The sequence below is a fragment of the Macadamia integrifolia genome, unplaced genomic scaffold (assembly GCF_013358625.1).
Source record: "Macadamia integrifolia cultivar HAES 741 unplaced genomic scaffold, SCU_Mint_v3 scaffold1516, whole genome shotgun sequence".
In the NCBI taxonomy this organism is placed as follows: domain Eukaryota; kingdom Viridiplantae; phylum Streptophyta; class Magnoliopsida; order Proteales; family Proteaceae; genus Macadamia; species Macadamia integrifolia.
Genome location: NW_024868243.1, coordinates 34,751 through 50,390, shown reverse-complemented (window position 1 = coordinate 50,390; position 15,640 = coordinate 34,751). Strand labels below are relative to the sequence as shown.

The following is a 15,640-nucleotide window of genomic DNA, read 5'->3' as shown; positions in this document are numbered from 1 at the left end:
GGACATAGTAAGGTAAGAGCAGCTTTTTCTTGACGGCAAGAATAGATTGAGTTTTTTTCTACCAGCCAAAGGACTCTAAGCATTCTCCCCCTGAAGATGAATGGTATCAATGATGAGATGACTTAGAGAAACTGTTTTTGAAGGTCCTCAAAGTAATTCTCCCCCAGAAGAGATGCCTAACAAAAGGGTTCATCTTTATGGAAACTAACATCCATGGTGAGAAACAACTTCCAGGAGTGAAGGTGATAGCAGCTGTATTCCTTTTAGGAGGTGGAATACCCGAGAAAAACACGCCGGAAAGCCTGAGGCTCCAGCTTATAACACTGAGGAGAGAAGTTGTGGGCAAAGCAAACACACCAAAAGATTCAGGAGGGAGATGAGAGGCAATAGCAAGATCGGGAATCATGCTGATTTGAGTCTTGAAATCCAAAACAACAAAAGGGAGCCTGTTGATGAGGAAGTCAACCGTGAGAACAGCATCCCCTAGTAAAATTTGGGAACATTGGTGGTGAACTAGAGAGGCTGAGCAACATCATGAAGATGCCGGTTTTTCTCTCAGGAATAACATTTTACTCTGGAGTCCAAACACAAGAAGTTTAGGAGACAATACCATGGTAAATAAAAATATTGACAAAGGAAACTACTAACTTATCTCCTAAGACCCAAAACAAAAACACAATAAAATAACAGATTCTATGTCCTTTCCCCAATCTTTGTAAACTAGAATTCTGCCTGTATCTCTTCTCCAAAATTCTCTGTTCTTGTCAATGGTTCCCGGGCTAGTTTTTTTCCTCTTCTGTTGGTTTAGACAAGGCCGCCCCCTTTTTCCCCTTACTCTTCTCCCTTGCTTTCGTCTAAATCCATCCAATCCCATACTGACAATCTTATCATCTCCTCCATCCCTAAATGTAGATCTTTAAAGCTCACCCACCTTGCCTTTGTAGATGATCTTATGAACTTCTCTAAAACCAACCCCTGTTCCATTCAAACCATCCTCTCTTCCCCTCAGTTTTTTTTAATTCATACCTAGTCTCTGCATTAATCTTTTGAAATCCAGTATCTTCTCTGGTGTCTGTGATGACATCAAAGCCCAACTCCTTCATTTAACAGGTTTCTCCCTTGGTTCCTTGCCTGTCAAATTTTTGGGCCTCTTCTTATGTTCACTAGACACATTGCCCTTAACTGTACTCCAATATTGTACAACATCCAGAAAAGGCTCCAACTTTGGAAAGGTAAACTCCTTCCCTATACTGTTCAAATGGAGCTCATCAAGTTTGTACTAGTTTAGCATTTTTGCCCTCCCCAGGGCCGCCATCAAGGCCATTGAGTCTCTCTTTCTCTCCTTCCTCTGGAAAGATGGCGATTTGTCCAGATTCCTCCACTCCCTCCGTTGGTCCTCCAGTTGCCTCCCCAAGGATGAGGGTGGACTTGGTGTAAAAAGGATTAAGTATGCCAACTCGGCTGGCATCCTAAAGCAAATCTGAAAGATTTCTTCCAAGAAAAAAGAGAATGGAAGAGTTGTAAATAACCAGATTAATTAATGAACTACTTGGGAGATGGGACCTAAAGGGAATTAATAATTATTTGATGGGAATAAACTTGGAAGCAAAATAGGAATATGGGATTTGAGAGAATCAGAGACAAAGAAAAGTTGATAACAGGAAATCAGAATAAAAGAAAAATAAATAGCAAAATCACGATCCTTCTTCAACCTTGCGTCAGAACCAGAAAAGGGGCGGAACTCCAACTAGGATTCATGTCTGATTCCTCCTTCACAACAAATCTGCCCCACATGAATTTCCAGGTGTAGGAAGCTACTCCGACACCCTTCTGCTCTCAAGCCCTAGCACCTCCAACAGTCATCAACCAAGAGAGATATAACCCTCCAAATTCATATCTTGGCGTAGCTTGAGAGAACCTGAGTTGCAGGTTTCAGCTCTCACAGTGTACTCATCATCAAGCACTCATACCATGGGCATTAGCTCATCAATAGGTAAGGAAGGAAGTAACCCAATAACTTTCAGCCCAAACGAACGAAACACCAATGCATTTGAAGTCACTGTCCAAGGCTGCAGGCACCGCCTAGAAACAGGGAATGGGAAGACAAACTAGAAAAGGAGAAGAAGAAGAAGAAGAAGAATCATATGTGGAAAAGAGGGTAGGGGAATAGCAACACTCCACAGTCACACAGGCTCTCAAACTTTACTCCATTCAAACTTCATATTCTAAATCTGAATTGCTCCATCGTTTATATGTCTAATATAAAGGAAAATCAAAACAATTAATAGAAACTACTTGAAAGGAAACTACTCTAAAATTAGAAACTAGCTAATTCAAAAAGAAACTACTTATAAAACAAAAGAGAATCAAATATACTAAGATTGATTCCCTAATTATCAACTACCAACCCTTACCAGACCAAAATATCGGTTTAGGTTGGTTGTGTCTTGCCTTAGGCCTCCATAGTGGGTCAATTCGGTCAAGCCAAGCTAAGGCATCTGCATCAACTCCTTAGACTATCCCTCTTTCTCAAGATGCCTCTTGGGTTTGGCGTAAAATTCTGCATGCTAGGCCTCTTTCCATAGAGGTCATCCACTATAAGATCGATAATAGGAAATCCACTTCTCTTTGGCTTGAAAACTGGCAGTCCAAGGAGGAACTCTTTCTTACTATGGGGCCGAGATCTGTCTACTCCTTTAGCCTTACCAAAGGCTCTTCGGTCTCTTCCATTATCACCAACGGTACCTAGTGCCCTCCATCCACCCCCACCTCTCTTTCTCCACTATGGTCCGCCCTTCCCCTCCTTCCCCTATCCTCTAGGGAAGACAAAATTATTAGGTCTCCTTCCTCCTCTGGAAACTTCTCCTCTGCTTGGCATCTTGTTCATACTAAGGGCATCACTTGCCTTAGCACAAAATCATATGGCTCAAATTCCATATCCTCGCCATTGCTTCACTGTCTGGAGCCCTCTCTAACAGTCATATCCCTTTCCTCATTCACCATCATATCCCTATTTCCCCTACTGGAACGGTTATAAATATATTAACCACCTCTTCTTCGACTACCCTTTTCCACCTCTGTCTGGAAAAGAGTCCTTACCCACCATTGGCCTTCCAAGAGATCCCACTTACCCGTCTCTAGAGAATGGATTTGGATTGGCACGACCTTTGTGGGTAAGACCATATGCGACACTGCTGGAATTTTGCCTTCGGGGCGGCAATTAACCACATTTGGATGGAACGAAATCTTCGTAGATGTACGTCCAACTCCATGTCTTTTAGCAAGATTTGGAATATCATCTACTTTGAGGTCTCCTCCAAAATTTCTCTCATCCGTGCCCTCCAAGTAGTAAGTCTCCCCAAGAACAATCACATTGTAACCTCTTGAGGATTACCATCTTCTATTTTGATTCCCCCACCACCCTTCCCTTCTGGGTTGTAGCCCCTTCTGTTGGTTTTGTTTATTTTTTCTTTGCCCCTTGGGGCTGTATATTCCTCCCCCCCTTCTCCATGGTATTCAATTTCCTATTAACCCAAAAATTAAAGTAAATCAGTTAATCATTGCCAACCCCTTATGGACCAAAAAACGGTGTGGGTTTCCAGACCTGGTCATGCTGGTCCAGCGATGATATTGCTATCGCATTAGGTTCATGTCAATAGTCATGAAAAAATCTCATTATTCTTAAATAGATCATGGAAGCTCCGTAAATCCATAGAAGGTGTCATGCGTTCCCACTTCTGAGCATAGTTGTCAAGGCATCGCCAAGCAGTCATCGACAACCTAGGAGTCTAGGCGGTTTGCCTAGGGCCTAGGCGACAGTCACCTTGTTGCACTGCGTGTCGGCTTGTGTTTTGGCTGTTATTTATGCCAAATATCATTTAAGTAAATATTTTTCATTTACTAAAGAAATTATTCATAAATAAGCAAATACCCCCTATTTGAATCCAATAAAAATAGTTTAAAAATCAAATTCCAAAATGATAAAAAGTCAACCCCCAAATCCAAGAACAAAAACTGGATTTTGGTCATAGGGGCGATTTTCAACTTTTAAATGCTGAAGTTTTTCTCAATTATGAAAATTTTATAAATTCTATCATGTTAAAACATTGTTAAAAACCGAAAGTCCAGTAAAATAATTTTTTGTTTTGATATCCATAAAACTATTTTCATTCAAGTGATTTTAACAGCATTAGCACACTTAAAAATAAGTTTGATCGAAGCATAACTTTGTCATTATAACTCAGATTAAGTAATCTTAGACTTGTTGGAAAGCTGGTTTTATATTATAACTAATACAAAAAGTCTTATATAAAAATAATATCATTTGACTAGTCAAACTTATTATAGAACAAGAGCATTTCTCTAAATTTTGATTTTTTATAACTTAATATGACTTAATGTTAATTTTTTTTATTTAATATGGCTAAATGTTGATTTTTAATGACTTGATGTTGCTTAATCTTGATTTTTTATGATACAAGGTATATATAGCTTACTAAATAATGTTAGAAAATAGGGAAAATAAAATATAACACTTGGTCGCTTTATTCGCCTTAAGGCGGGCGCTTTCTCGCCTGAGCGCTCGAACAACCCTCCACCGCCTTGGTTCGCCTTGGCGTCATGACAACTATGCTTCTGAGAGAGATTTGTTTGTGGAGGCAGTAGCCATCCATCAACTGCCATCTTACCATAATACTTAACCTCAATGCTCAATATACCTTTTCCATCTATCTTTTCAAAACCTAAAATACCTGCCATCTCTTTTGTTTTCCTCTTACATATTGATGACACAACAGTGATTTGGGTGACTGTTGTCACTGGTACATCAATATACAGAAAACAAAAGCTCAAAAGATCCATAATATAACCATCACACTGGAAATTAGTCAATAGTCATGCCACTAAGCATGCGTCAATGTGTTGGAGAAACAAATGTGCTGAAGTTCATCCTACAAAGCAATCAACCCGCAATGGTCAAGTCCCACCTTAGTTGGGCTCTATGCCCACCAAACCATTCCTTAACTCAAGAGGTTTCATTATCATTCTGTCATTTTAGGGGATCAATCTATAAAGCAATGAACAAGCCTGAAGCCAGGTCCATTTGTCCACCAAAATCAAATTTCCTTATGTTTCCCTATTGAGACACATCAAGCAAGCTGGTCTTCTAGTGTTTTGGTGAAGTCTCTGTGATGTTTTCCCAAATACTAACAAATAAGATGGCATTAGAAGGACTATATCACAAGCAAAGTTGGAAAACACTACATCTAAAAGAACCAATTATCTGCGCAAGACTAATTCCCACTAAGCAGAACCTCACAACCATAATTGTCAAGGTGTCGCCTTTTTGGGTCACCTAGGCGCCTTCTTGGGTCGCCGAGATGTCCAAACCCCCTTCCAATGCCTCGGTCGCCTAGTTAGTCACCTTGACAACTATGCTGACAAACATTTTTAGCCCTATCCCACTAAAACTAGAACGCTCAATTTTCATTAATGTACATACCCTTAATTTAACCAAAAGAACTTCTTAGTATTTCCTCACCAAAAGCTACCTAGTTTGGCAAGGGAAATGTAAAAGAGAATTGGCAGCTCACAAAGGCACTCTTAATTAGAGTAATGATCCCAAAAAAGGATAAAGCCCCTTTAAGTGCAACAACACAGTCCCCACAATATAGTAATATATTTGAAAGAATCCAAACAGTAGCCGGTTGACAAAGATCTATACTCAAGGATGGTCCAAATGCAAATAATGAAGATTAGGAGTGAAATAAGACAGCAACTATGGAGGAAAAACAAAATCATAATTTTAGCCTAAAATTAGGGTTCATAAATTAGGGTAACAAAGTGCGAACAATCTCCGATTTCAATAGTTAACTTGAATTAACAAACGGAAGAAAAACAGTAACTATTTGAACAAAAACAATAATCTTTTCCCAATCTTAAGAAGGGAAGGAGAGAATCAGTATTTTGCAAATATCTCAAGATTAAGCCATCAGAAAGAGCCCAGATTTGAATCTATCTCCAAATTAGAGTTCTTGAATGTCTGGTCAAGATTTGAGTTCGATCGGATGGCAGAATTGCTTAATACGAAAAAACGTGTAGCATCCAACCTCCTAGAAGACTTGAAGAAATTTAAGAAAAAATTGAAAAATAATACTTACTTGTTGTTGGATGAAGAAGATGATGAAAGAATAATAAAGAAAAGAAGAAGGATTCAGACGGGATAGATGTGAGTGGGATGGTTGGATGGCTATCTCAACCTGGGCCTCTCACCCATAGCTATCTCAGCTATTGAAGAAATTCTTTCTTAGAATTTTGGGAGAAAAAAGCTGCAATTTCATCAACAAATTTGTGTTTAATGTTGTAGCCCCTTACAAACACTTATAGAAGACTCAAACCTAAAAAGAAAAGGCCTAACCTAATCCTTAACACTAGGAAACCTAAACTGACTAGTAAACTGAAATAACAAAGAACAAAGACTAAAAACAAGATTCTAACTAAACTAATGAATTAAATCTCGTTTTCCTACTTTCTACCCATATTTTAGGCCCATTAAAGTGACCTATTACAAAGAAAGCCCAAAGGATCAAAAGCCCAACATATAATAAACCCAGACCAAGGCTTATTTCCAATAAAATTAGCCCATTTAGTGACTTATCTGCATCACCCCACACATTCTTTTGACGAACATATTGATAATGTGGAAGAATTGGCATTTCAATGAAGGCCCAATAGCCTAGTTTTATAGCTTTAGATCCATTATCTAGAGTCCCAGACAACTATTTTTTCCCCAAAGATATAGGAAAGGTTTTTCCTTTTTCAGACATCATGAATGAGGGATTTGAAGCCTGATACTGTGATTCATAGCCATGTCTGCTCGATTTGCTTCATGGAGCACCCTTGAAAAGGAACTATTCTTCTCCCCACCATACTATTGCCAGTACAATAGTTTAGACAAATGTGACTTGTTTTCAGAGAGCAATTATTTCAATCATTAAAAGGCTTAAGCCTATTTCATCCCTTTGCCACAGTGGAAGTCAAAGGTCATATGAAAGGCATCTGCTCAGAATGCTTTGATTTTGTTCCACCATAGCCTCAAAACTACCTCAAAGAATCTAGGAATGGCTGAAAGATTGGCTACTTGAATCACCAAATGTCCCAAAACAGTACAATTGGTTTATCAGCATAATGGAAATGAGGAGTCCCTGATTAAGTTTTAACCTTCAATACCATGGCCCATGGGTACATCCGTCCCCACCCGTGCCTTGGAAACAAGTTTCCCTAGTACTTATGAGCACAATGAAGAGTAAGAGTGATTGATTTGTTAGATACCCATGAAACAAGGATGATAGTTTTTGGGGAACCACAAAGTGATCATGAAATTTTTAGAGGGGAAATATGCTAATCACGAAATTTCTCCAGTCAATCAAAACCCATCTTCACCACACACAAACAGAAGCGCTATCCATTGGTCCTAAGCCTTCTTTAAGTCGATCTTATAATTGGCACTTGCTGTGAGAACTTTTAATATGACACCTCTTTACAAAAGGCCTTCATCTACCGCTTTACCTAAGCTAGAAAGAATGCCAATCAGTCTGTCAACTATTCTTTTTTATCTTCAATTTCTTATTTTGAAAAAAAGAATAAAATAAAAGAGGAGATGAAGATAGGACCTTAGTCAATTTCCTCTTTCATCAAACTCCTACAAAACTCAATTGAAATCTTCCCTGATTATGCTTTTTTGTGAAAGGCTATACTGCTATAGTAAAGCAAACAAGTGTCCTATGCCCAATAAAACCATTATGATTGCCCCTATTCATCCACTTTGAAATGCCTAATCCCATTCTTGGGAACGTCTACCCCTAGGATTACAATGATAGGTACTTTCATTACTGTAATCACTAATCAGTACCATCAGGTTCCCAACACTGGAATGAGTGATCGCAGCTCTCACTTTGTGGCATCAGAGAATGAAAAAATCATGCTCTCAATGTCATCTGGGAAAAGAAGGTCCAAAGCCAGCTTAATATGAAAAATTATTGTATACAACAGACAACATGTTGACCAAGTAGCTAGAGAAAAAAAAGATAAAACTCAATTTCTGTATCCAGTTGTAATGGCAAGCATAGATAAAAACCTCATTTCTAGGATGTATCTCATCAGAATGCACAAAAAAGTCTGCTTTACGATCCATTGGCCACCCCAACTTAAAACATTTATCTGACCTGCCAATAAATCAAGAAATTTCAACTACATATTATGAATACTAAGATAAAGCACGTAGCATGTGAAGGTAATCTATACTCCAAAAACATCCCAAAAAAAGAAAATCTAAGCATTCTTACCAAAAATATTCATTTAGATCATCATAATTTCTCCACTTTGAGTGTCTTGCTTTGCCTCCTTTGTTTCTCTTGGCTTCCTTTTCCTCAAAACAACAACAGAAGATCAGATTTGACCTTGATTAGAAATGACCACAATTGCAACAATGGTAATTACCTTGCGCAAGACCTGGTAAATTGGTGTCACAACTTCACGCAGAAATGCATCCGCACCCTGGTGTGCTGGTTGAATTGTACCTCCACTAACTAAATGCACATTGCTGCGCAGAATTCCATCTAGCTCTTTTGCCATCTTATTGGTTTATAGAAAGAAGGATAATTAGCTTTCATGGATGAGGAAAGATCATTATTTCTGATACAAAATTTCAGCAGAAAAAAAAAAAAGAGGAAAGAAAGAAAGAAAGAAGAAATAACATCTCAGCCAAAATAATGGCACGAACACATTGGAATCTATGAAGTAGCACATGTCTAAAGCCTCTGATTTTGATTTAAAGTTTTAAAGGCTCTCATTTTTAATTCAAATAGAAGAAGAAATGATCATTGTGGAGTGCGTTGGTTTATCTTATTTACTAGTTAGTGGCAAGGTTCTAGGTTTCGGTTTAGAGGCTGGTTTTGACCAGGCTCGAAACTGAAATGTTTTGGTCAAAACCTAAATTTTGGCTGAAACTTGTACCCTTTTTACTGCATGATTCAATGTTTGGTTTCAGGGTCCAAATTAGTCCTGAAACTTCTAGTACACGCTACTTTAGACCCTCTAAACATAGTGGAACCCTTAGATTAAAAAAATAAAAAATTATTCAGATACAAAATGATAGTTTGACTTCAGACCCTAGGTTGATAGTGTCTAATATGGGCTATTCCACACATTGTTTACTACTTAAACACATAATTCAAGAAAAACAACATAAATATGTATTATAAATTATTCAACATCAAATTATAAAGCATTTCATAAATGATAAATCATGGATCATACTTGGTTTTGTCACAAAGAGACACATATATCAGAGTCATCAATTATACAATACCAGCAATGGGTCACCCCCATACTCATCCTAGAATTCGAGACTCCTAGTATTGAAATCAGTGCCAGGCCAAATCAAAACCATTAGAAAGATAGTGACCATCTCTCTCTCTCTTACCCTTTCTCCGTAATCTGGACAAAGGTCCATAGAAGTTGCTGGCTGACTAGCAAACCAGCTCATCCTCTTAGCCATGAACGGATCTGGGTTGACATAACTTTTGGTGCTTCTTCTATTTGTGATACTGCAGGTAAGCTTGCCTTTTGTGCTTTTGTCATCAACATCTGGATGGAGGGACACCTTTGTAGATGGACGGCCAAATCCAGATCCTTTGTCAAGACTTGGAATGCCATCTACTTCGATGTCAGCTCCAAAATTGCTTCCCTCCCCCAACGTAGTGTTATGGATTCCCCAAGGAACAGGCTCATTGTTGTCTCCTAGGGTATTCCTTCTCCCCCCCCCCTCTTGTACTTGTTGTGATCCCTCTTTTGGATTATGTTGATGCCTTCCCCCTTCCCCTCGGGTTCGTCCCCTCTCCCTAGCTAGCTCTTTGCCTCCCCACCCCCTCTCTTTTCCTCCCCTTATATAGTTTCTTTCACGTATTAATGAATTATTTATTCACCAAAAAAAAACCACTAGAATGTTGCTGATACTGAATCAAGTTTTCCTCCGACTGAAAATCATACATCCTTTCTATCTCATGCTCTTTCTGAAAAGTACTAGCATCAAAAGTACAAGCCATGGAAACTAGAAGATATCCAATTGTTTCTATAAAATTTTGAAGGAGTGATAACTCCTAAGTTGTCTCACGGACTTGCCGACAAAGTTCATAAATCTAACCAAATTATTTGTTTGTGCATAGGTCTATTTAACTACATCCCACAATTCTTTGGCAGAGTTCAACAAGACAATTTTGGCTGACATTGGGTTCCATTGAGTTCAACAAGAAAGACATGAAAAGACCTTCGTTTGCCAACCAATTATTTGAAGCAATTGTATCGATAGATTTAGTGGTGCCAACAGTCCGATATTCCAATAGATTATCACTTCAGATACTGAGGAGGCATGCCAAAACCAAGTGAGGTAGTCGATCCCATTTAATTTAGTAGGTTCTATCTGAAGAGTTGGGTTATGGCCATGGGTTCCAAAATGACCCACCACACTACCAACAACTCTTTTTGTAGAGGATGTACTACTTTCCACCATTGTTAAGAGGCAATTATATATATATATATATATATATTAATAAAAATAATAATCCCGAGATAGAGAGCAGTCACCAATGCATCAGCTAATAAAGAATAGAAGGCCATAGAGCAATATAGCAACATAAGGTAGCATCATAATAAGCCTTAGTAGCAACCTGCAGGAGGCCTAAATGGTGGCTGAAAGAGGCAGCAGGCCTTGGTGAGGTCTAGCAACGATCAAAACATGGGCATGAGCCTTAACAAGTACTAGCATATCCTAGCGTTAAGCAAAGGGCCCGGAAGGAGACCTAACAGACTTGCGGTGAACAAGAACAATTTGAGGAGCCCTAGCAACTTTGGTGAGTCCAACTATTCAGGTAACAATTGGGAAGAGGGCAAGCGGCCTAATTAGGACCAGGAGAAGGTCTAGTAGAAATCGCAAAAGGGTAGGGCCGCAAGGGACCTAATGGTGGCTTGGCAAAGTCCTATAGACGAGGTCAAGGGGGCAGGGGCCCTCAATTGGTGATCACAAGGGAGCAGAGAGGACCTGGTCGATGATCGAAAGGAAGCAGAGGTCATAGTAGGGGTCTGGCAGAAGAGCGCGATGAACAGGAGCTCTTAGCAAAGCCTGGCGAAGCTAGGCAGTGATAGAATAGAGGGCCTAAGGCCCTGGCAGTGCATGGTGTGTTGGATAACCTAGAGGGTGGTGAATAGGTAACCACTAGAGGATTTGGCCTCTTTTTCGATTTAAAACAATATTATAAATTCTTAAAATGATACGAAATGATATAGGCAAACAATTCACAAATGGCAATGGCACAAATAAAGAGTAGGTTTTTGGTGGTTTGACTCCTTTAGTCTACGTCCATTCCATTTGAGTTCAGCTTGAGGGTTCCGTTAGTATTTATTTCCCTTACAATACGATAGAAGGGGAAATTCATCTTTACAAATATTTTTCAAGGATAAGAGGATGAGAGGGTCCTTTGCAAAAGACTACATATGGTCTAGACTAATGCAAAACTAGAATGCTCAACCTAGAATAATACAATTTAAATGAATGAGAAAATTAAGCATATTACCAAACAAGGAGTATGCCACCCATTGTGAAAGTCCAAATGAGTATAAGTGATGTGCACCTTGAGTCTCCTTGTATGCTTCAATTGATGAGAGTGAACAGGAGATGATACTTGTGAAGGCCAATGTGAGATCAGTTTTGGAGCTTGAGTGGAGGTGCTAGCTCTCACTATAGCTTGAATTGAATAAACTTGAATGCTTAAATTAATGTTGCTAGTTGAAGTAGGTAAGGTGTGTTCAATTATGAACAGTACTCCATCAAATAGCGCTCTTATTTCCTTCAAAACCCTGTCTGAATTACACTCTAATGGGTCTAATTTTCCAAAACCAGAGAGTCGGTTGACCAATTAAAGATGTTAGAATATCGCCATTGGGAATAGGAATAATCATCCGAATTCTGTCCGATGAGCCAGTTCCAACTAGTATGCCGGTTTCTCTATATTGGAAACTGTCTACAATCTTGGGGTTAACCAGCGAGCCGGTTCACATCCGACCTGTGCCAGTTGACTTCTAGAAGCCAACCGTCAAGCCGCTTGCAAGCTATCCGGATACGGTTGCTGTTTTTCAGCAACCCTTAAGCTAATTTCTTTCCTACTTCTTGCCAATGACCTCCTATCATACTTATGTCATTTTTTGAAGTTGTTTGGGCTTCACCTAGGGTCCATCTAGGTTATGTGAAGTGTGTGTGATGTCATGCTATGTACTGTACAAAAATAATATGCAATGCATTAATTCTATCCTACAACTAAATGTGATCTTCAATAACTTGACTCCTTGACTTCACTTTTTGCTCCTTACTCTTGTATTCTTCCTGAATTTGGTGGCTTCAAGTCTACATCATATTGGCACTTCAACTTGACTTTCTACATATGATAACACTTAAGGCAACTCATTAGCTCTTCAAATGCTTTTTTTTTTATCATCAAAACCTACTTGGGGCATCCCTTTCAACTTGGGAATATGGGCATTTCCCCAACAATTTGAAGATGACAAACAATATGATACTTTAAAGAGAAAAAGAAAAAACAGTTCTTAATATCTCCCCTTAAGATTCGTCTTCTCCCACATTACAATTTAGAATCAAATAGGTCATTCTCCCCCTTTTTTCATCAACAAAAGGTGAGGCATGGGGCTCCCCCTAAATTCATGCTAGGTTAAAAATATAATAAGAAAGCTCCCCTTTAGCTTATGCATGAAAAAAGAAATTTAAATATGAGAATGAAAAAATTGAGTCTTAATATTTCAATTCATTCATAATTTAATAAGGGTAAATAACATGAGTTTTTTTTTTATGAAAATAAATAACATGAGCCAAGCTTACATCATCAAGAGAATTCATTTCATAACATTTATGAATACAAAATTTGACTTATGACTTCACAATACTAGATATGCTAAAACTGACATACTAATTTAAGAGAATAACACATCAACAGGAAATTAAGAATCCTAGACATTCTGCTAATAAGATTCTAGAAGGCCCATGTGAATAGATACGGTCCTCAAGTATTGCAAAATGTCTTCGTTCTGCTTCTTCAACTCGTCAATGCAATTGTTGGTGTCATCAAGTCTCTTAAAGGTGTCACACTGGAAACCATTAAAATCTTCCTTGTAGATGGAGGACCCATGACAACCACTTAGAGCATAGTCCTCCAACTTCAATGTGACCTTCTCCCTGGGGAAGTCCTTTGAAGTTGGAGCCAATGACGAGATTTTGTTTGGCAATGGTTGTTTCCCCTAGCACAGTAACTTGAAATAATTGAAGATTTTCCCAAAGAGCCTTCCAAATGGCAAACTTCCCTTATGCTACTCCTATGTTGGTCGTCTCGAGCTTGCTTTATCGATGATTTAATCCATAATTTAATCCATGTATCTTTACCGGTCTGGAATTTTCTCCCTTCCTTGCACCACCATCTAGGCCATCGAGTCCCTCCTCTATTCCTTCCTCTACAACGAAGGTGAGGTCTCAAAATTCCTTCACCTTATCAGTTGGGGATCTACGTGCCTTCCAAAATCTGAAGGTGGCCTCGGCCTTAGGAGAATCAGAGATGTTAACACTGCGAGCATTCTCAAACTCAGCTGGAGGATTGCTTCCAAGCAAAAAAGCATTTAGGTCTCTAGGGTTTACTCCACCCTCCTCAAGTCGGACTCTCTCTGGACTGCTTCCCAATCTACTGATGCCTCTAGGATCTAGCGCAATACTCTCAGCACCAAACCTAAAGCCCTCGAGGCCATCCACTACTCTATTGGCAACGACTCCTCTACCTCCCTCTAGCTCGACCCTTGGCACCCTCTTGGAGTTCTCCATTCTATTGGCAGAACCAGATCTATCTACTCCTCTGGCTAGACCTGGTCTGCCACGGTGGATATCATCCTTCGTGATGGTATCTGGTCCCCTTCTATGTCTCCCCCTGGCCCCCTCTCCCGGACAGTTGGTCTAGAATTCCTCCCGTTCTCCTAAGACACCAGGGTAGACATGATTGCATTTAAGGGAGGCCTTCTTCCTCTGGCTATTTAGTTTATCCTCTCCTTAGGATTTTATCCGCTCTAAGCGGCCTCCAGTCCCGTGGCATAACATCATTTGGTTCAAAGGCCACATTCCTCACCACAATTCACTGCTTGGCTCGCAACCTCCAATTGCCTTCCTACCAAGTCTTTCCTAATCTTCTGGCATATTCAGGTCCCCTCTTCCTGCTGTCTTTGCTAGAATGGTACTGAATATGTGGACCATCTATTTTTCTTCTACCCTTTCTCCTCCACTCTGGAAGAAGGTTCTTAGTCGTTACTAGCCATCGAGAAGAAGAGTGCTCCTTTTTAGTAAAGAATGGATCTGGGTTGACATGACTTATGCATGTTCTTCCAATTGTGACACTATTGGAAAGCTCGCTTTCGGAGCCACCATCAACCATATCTGAATCCAAAGGAATCTGCATAGATGGACTTCCAACTCTCGTTTGTTTGACAAGATTTGGAATGCCATCTATTTTGATGTCTCCTCCAAGATAGCATCTTTGTGGTGATAGTGAAGATGGTCGTGATAGGGGTGATATATTTGCATCCCTATGAAATGAGTACGAACAAGCAGAGTTGGAGCCTGAGCCTGAGCCGAAGCCGAAGCCGAAGCCGAAGCCGAAGCCGAAGCCGAAGCCGAAGCCGAAGCCCATCTAGTTCATGGGAGGGCCTTAGTTAGATCATGCTACACATGATGCCAACCATGCCAACCACGGTCCATCATCCATGTGCCCCCACACGTTCAAGCTACTCAAAAGGCCCATGTTGCTGGTTCAAACCAGATGCGGAGCATAGCATGGAGATAGATGTTACGAGCTTGTTTGGCACACTTGGAGACCTGAGACTAGAGAATAGTGGATATGGTGGGTATGGACAGCCAAGATAGTGACATGCACCTCATTTTCCATAGAGAGTTCCATGCCGCATATGGTAGGTATGTTGGTCATGATCAATATACGCCTTCTTCATTCCCCATTGAGTATGAGGGCCAAGCACAAGGTGGGTCTTCGTTTGGTAATGGCATCTTCTCATACCTAGCCCCCCAAAAACTATATCAGTCCCATCCACCAAGCAGCTATAGTAGGTCTACATTTGCATTGCCTTTCTGTCTTGGTGATCTATATCCTAGATTGGGTTACCCTTTCCCAAAAAGAGTTGACGATGACTCATCAAGCTGTTCTGATGTACTATTGTTACCATTTAATAGTACACTAGTAGTCAAGTACAACTGTTCCTCTTACTGTCAATGCCAAACCGCTAGAGGATTGCTGCTGCCGACAAAATCATTCCTCCGACTAACAAAAAATGGCAATGTCATGGTATGCCTGTACCATAGTTGTCAAGGCGTCGCCAAGGCGACGACTAGGAGTCCAGGCGGTTTGCCTGGGGCCTAGGCGACAGTCGCCTTATTGCACTGCATGCCGCCTTGTGTTTTGGCACTTATTTATGCCAAATAAATAGTTTAAAAATCAAATTCCAAAAGGATAAAAAGTCCACCCCCCCCCAA

General features: G+C 39.9%; 1 protein-coding gene across 1 annotated transcript in view; it reads right to left on the bottom strand.

Moving 5' to 3' along the window:
- LOC122064088 (callose synthase 7-like) overlaps positions 1 to 15,640 on the bottom strand; it is a 102,415-nt gene that overhangs the window by 66,235 nt on the left and 20,540 nt on the right. The window contains exons 9-11 of the mRNA XM_042627794.1: positions 8,497 to 8,631; positions 8,343 to 8,419; positions 8,135 to 8,222 (exon numbers count right to left, since the gene is read on the bottom strand). Of these exons, the coding sequence (XP_042483728.1) occupies positions 8,135 to 8,222; positions 8,343 to 8,419; positions 8,497 to 8,631 (300 nt within the window). The remainder of the gene's footprint in view (positions 1 to 8,134; positions 8,223 to 8,342; positions 8,420 to 8,496; positions 8,632 to 15,640) is intronic.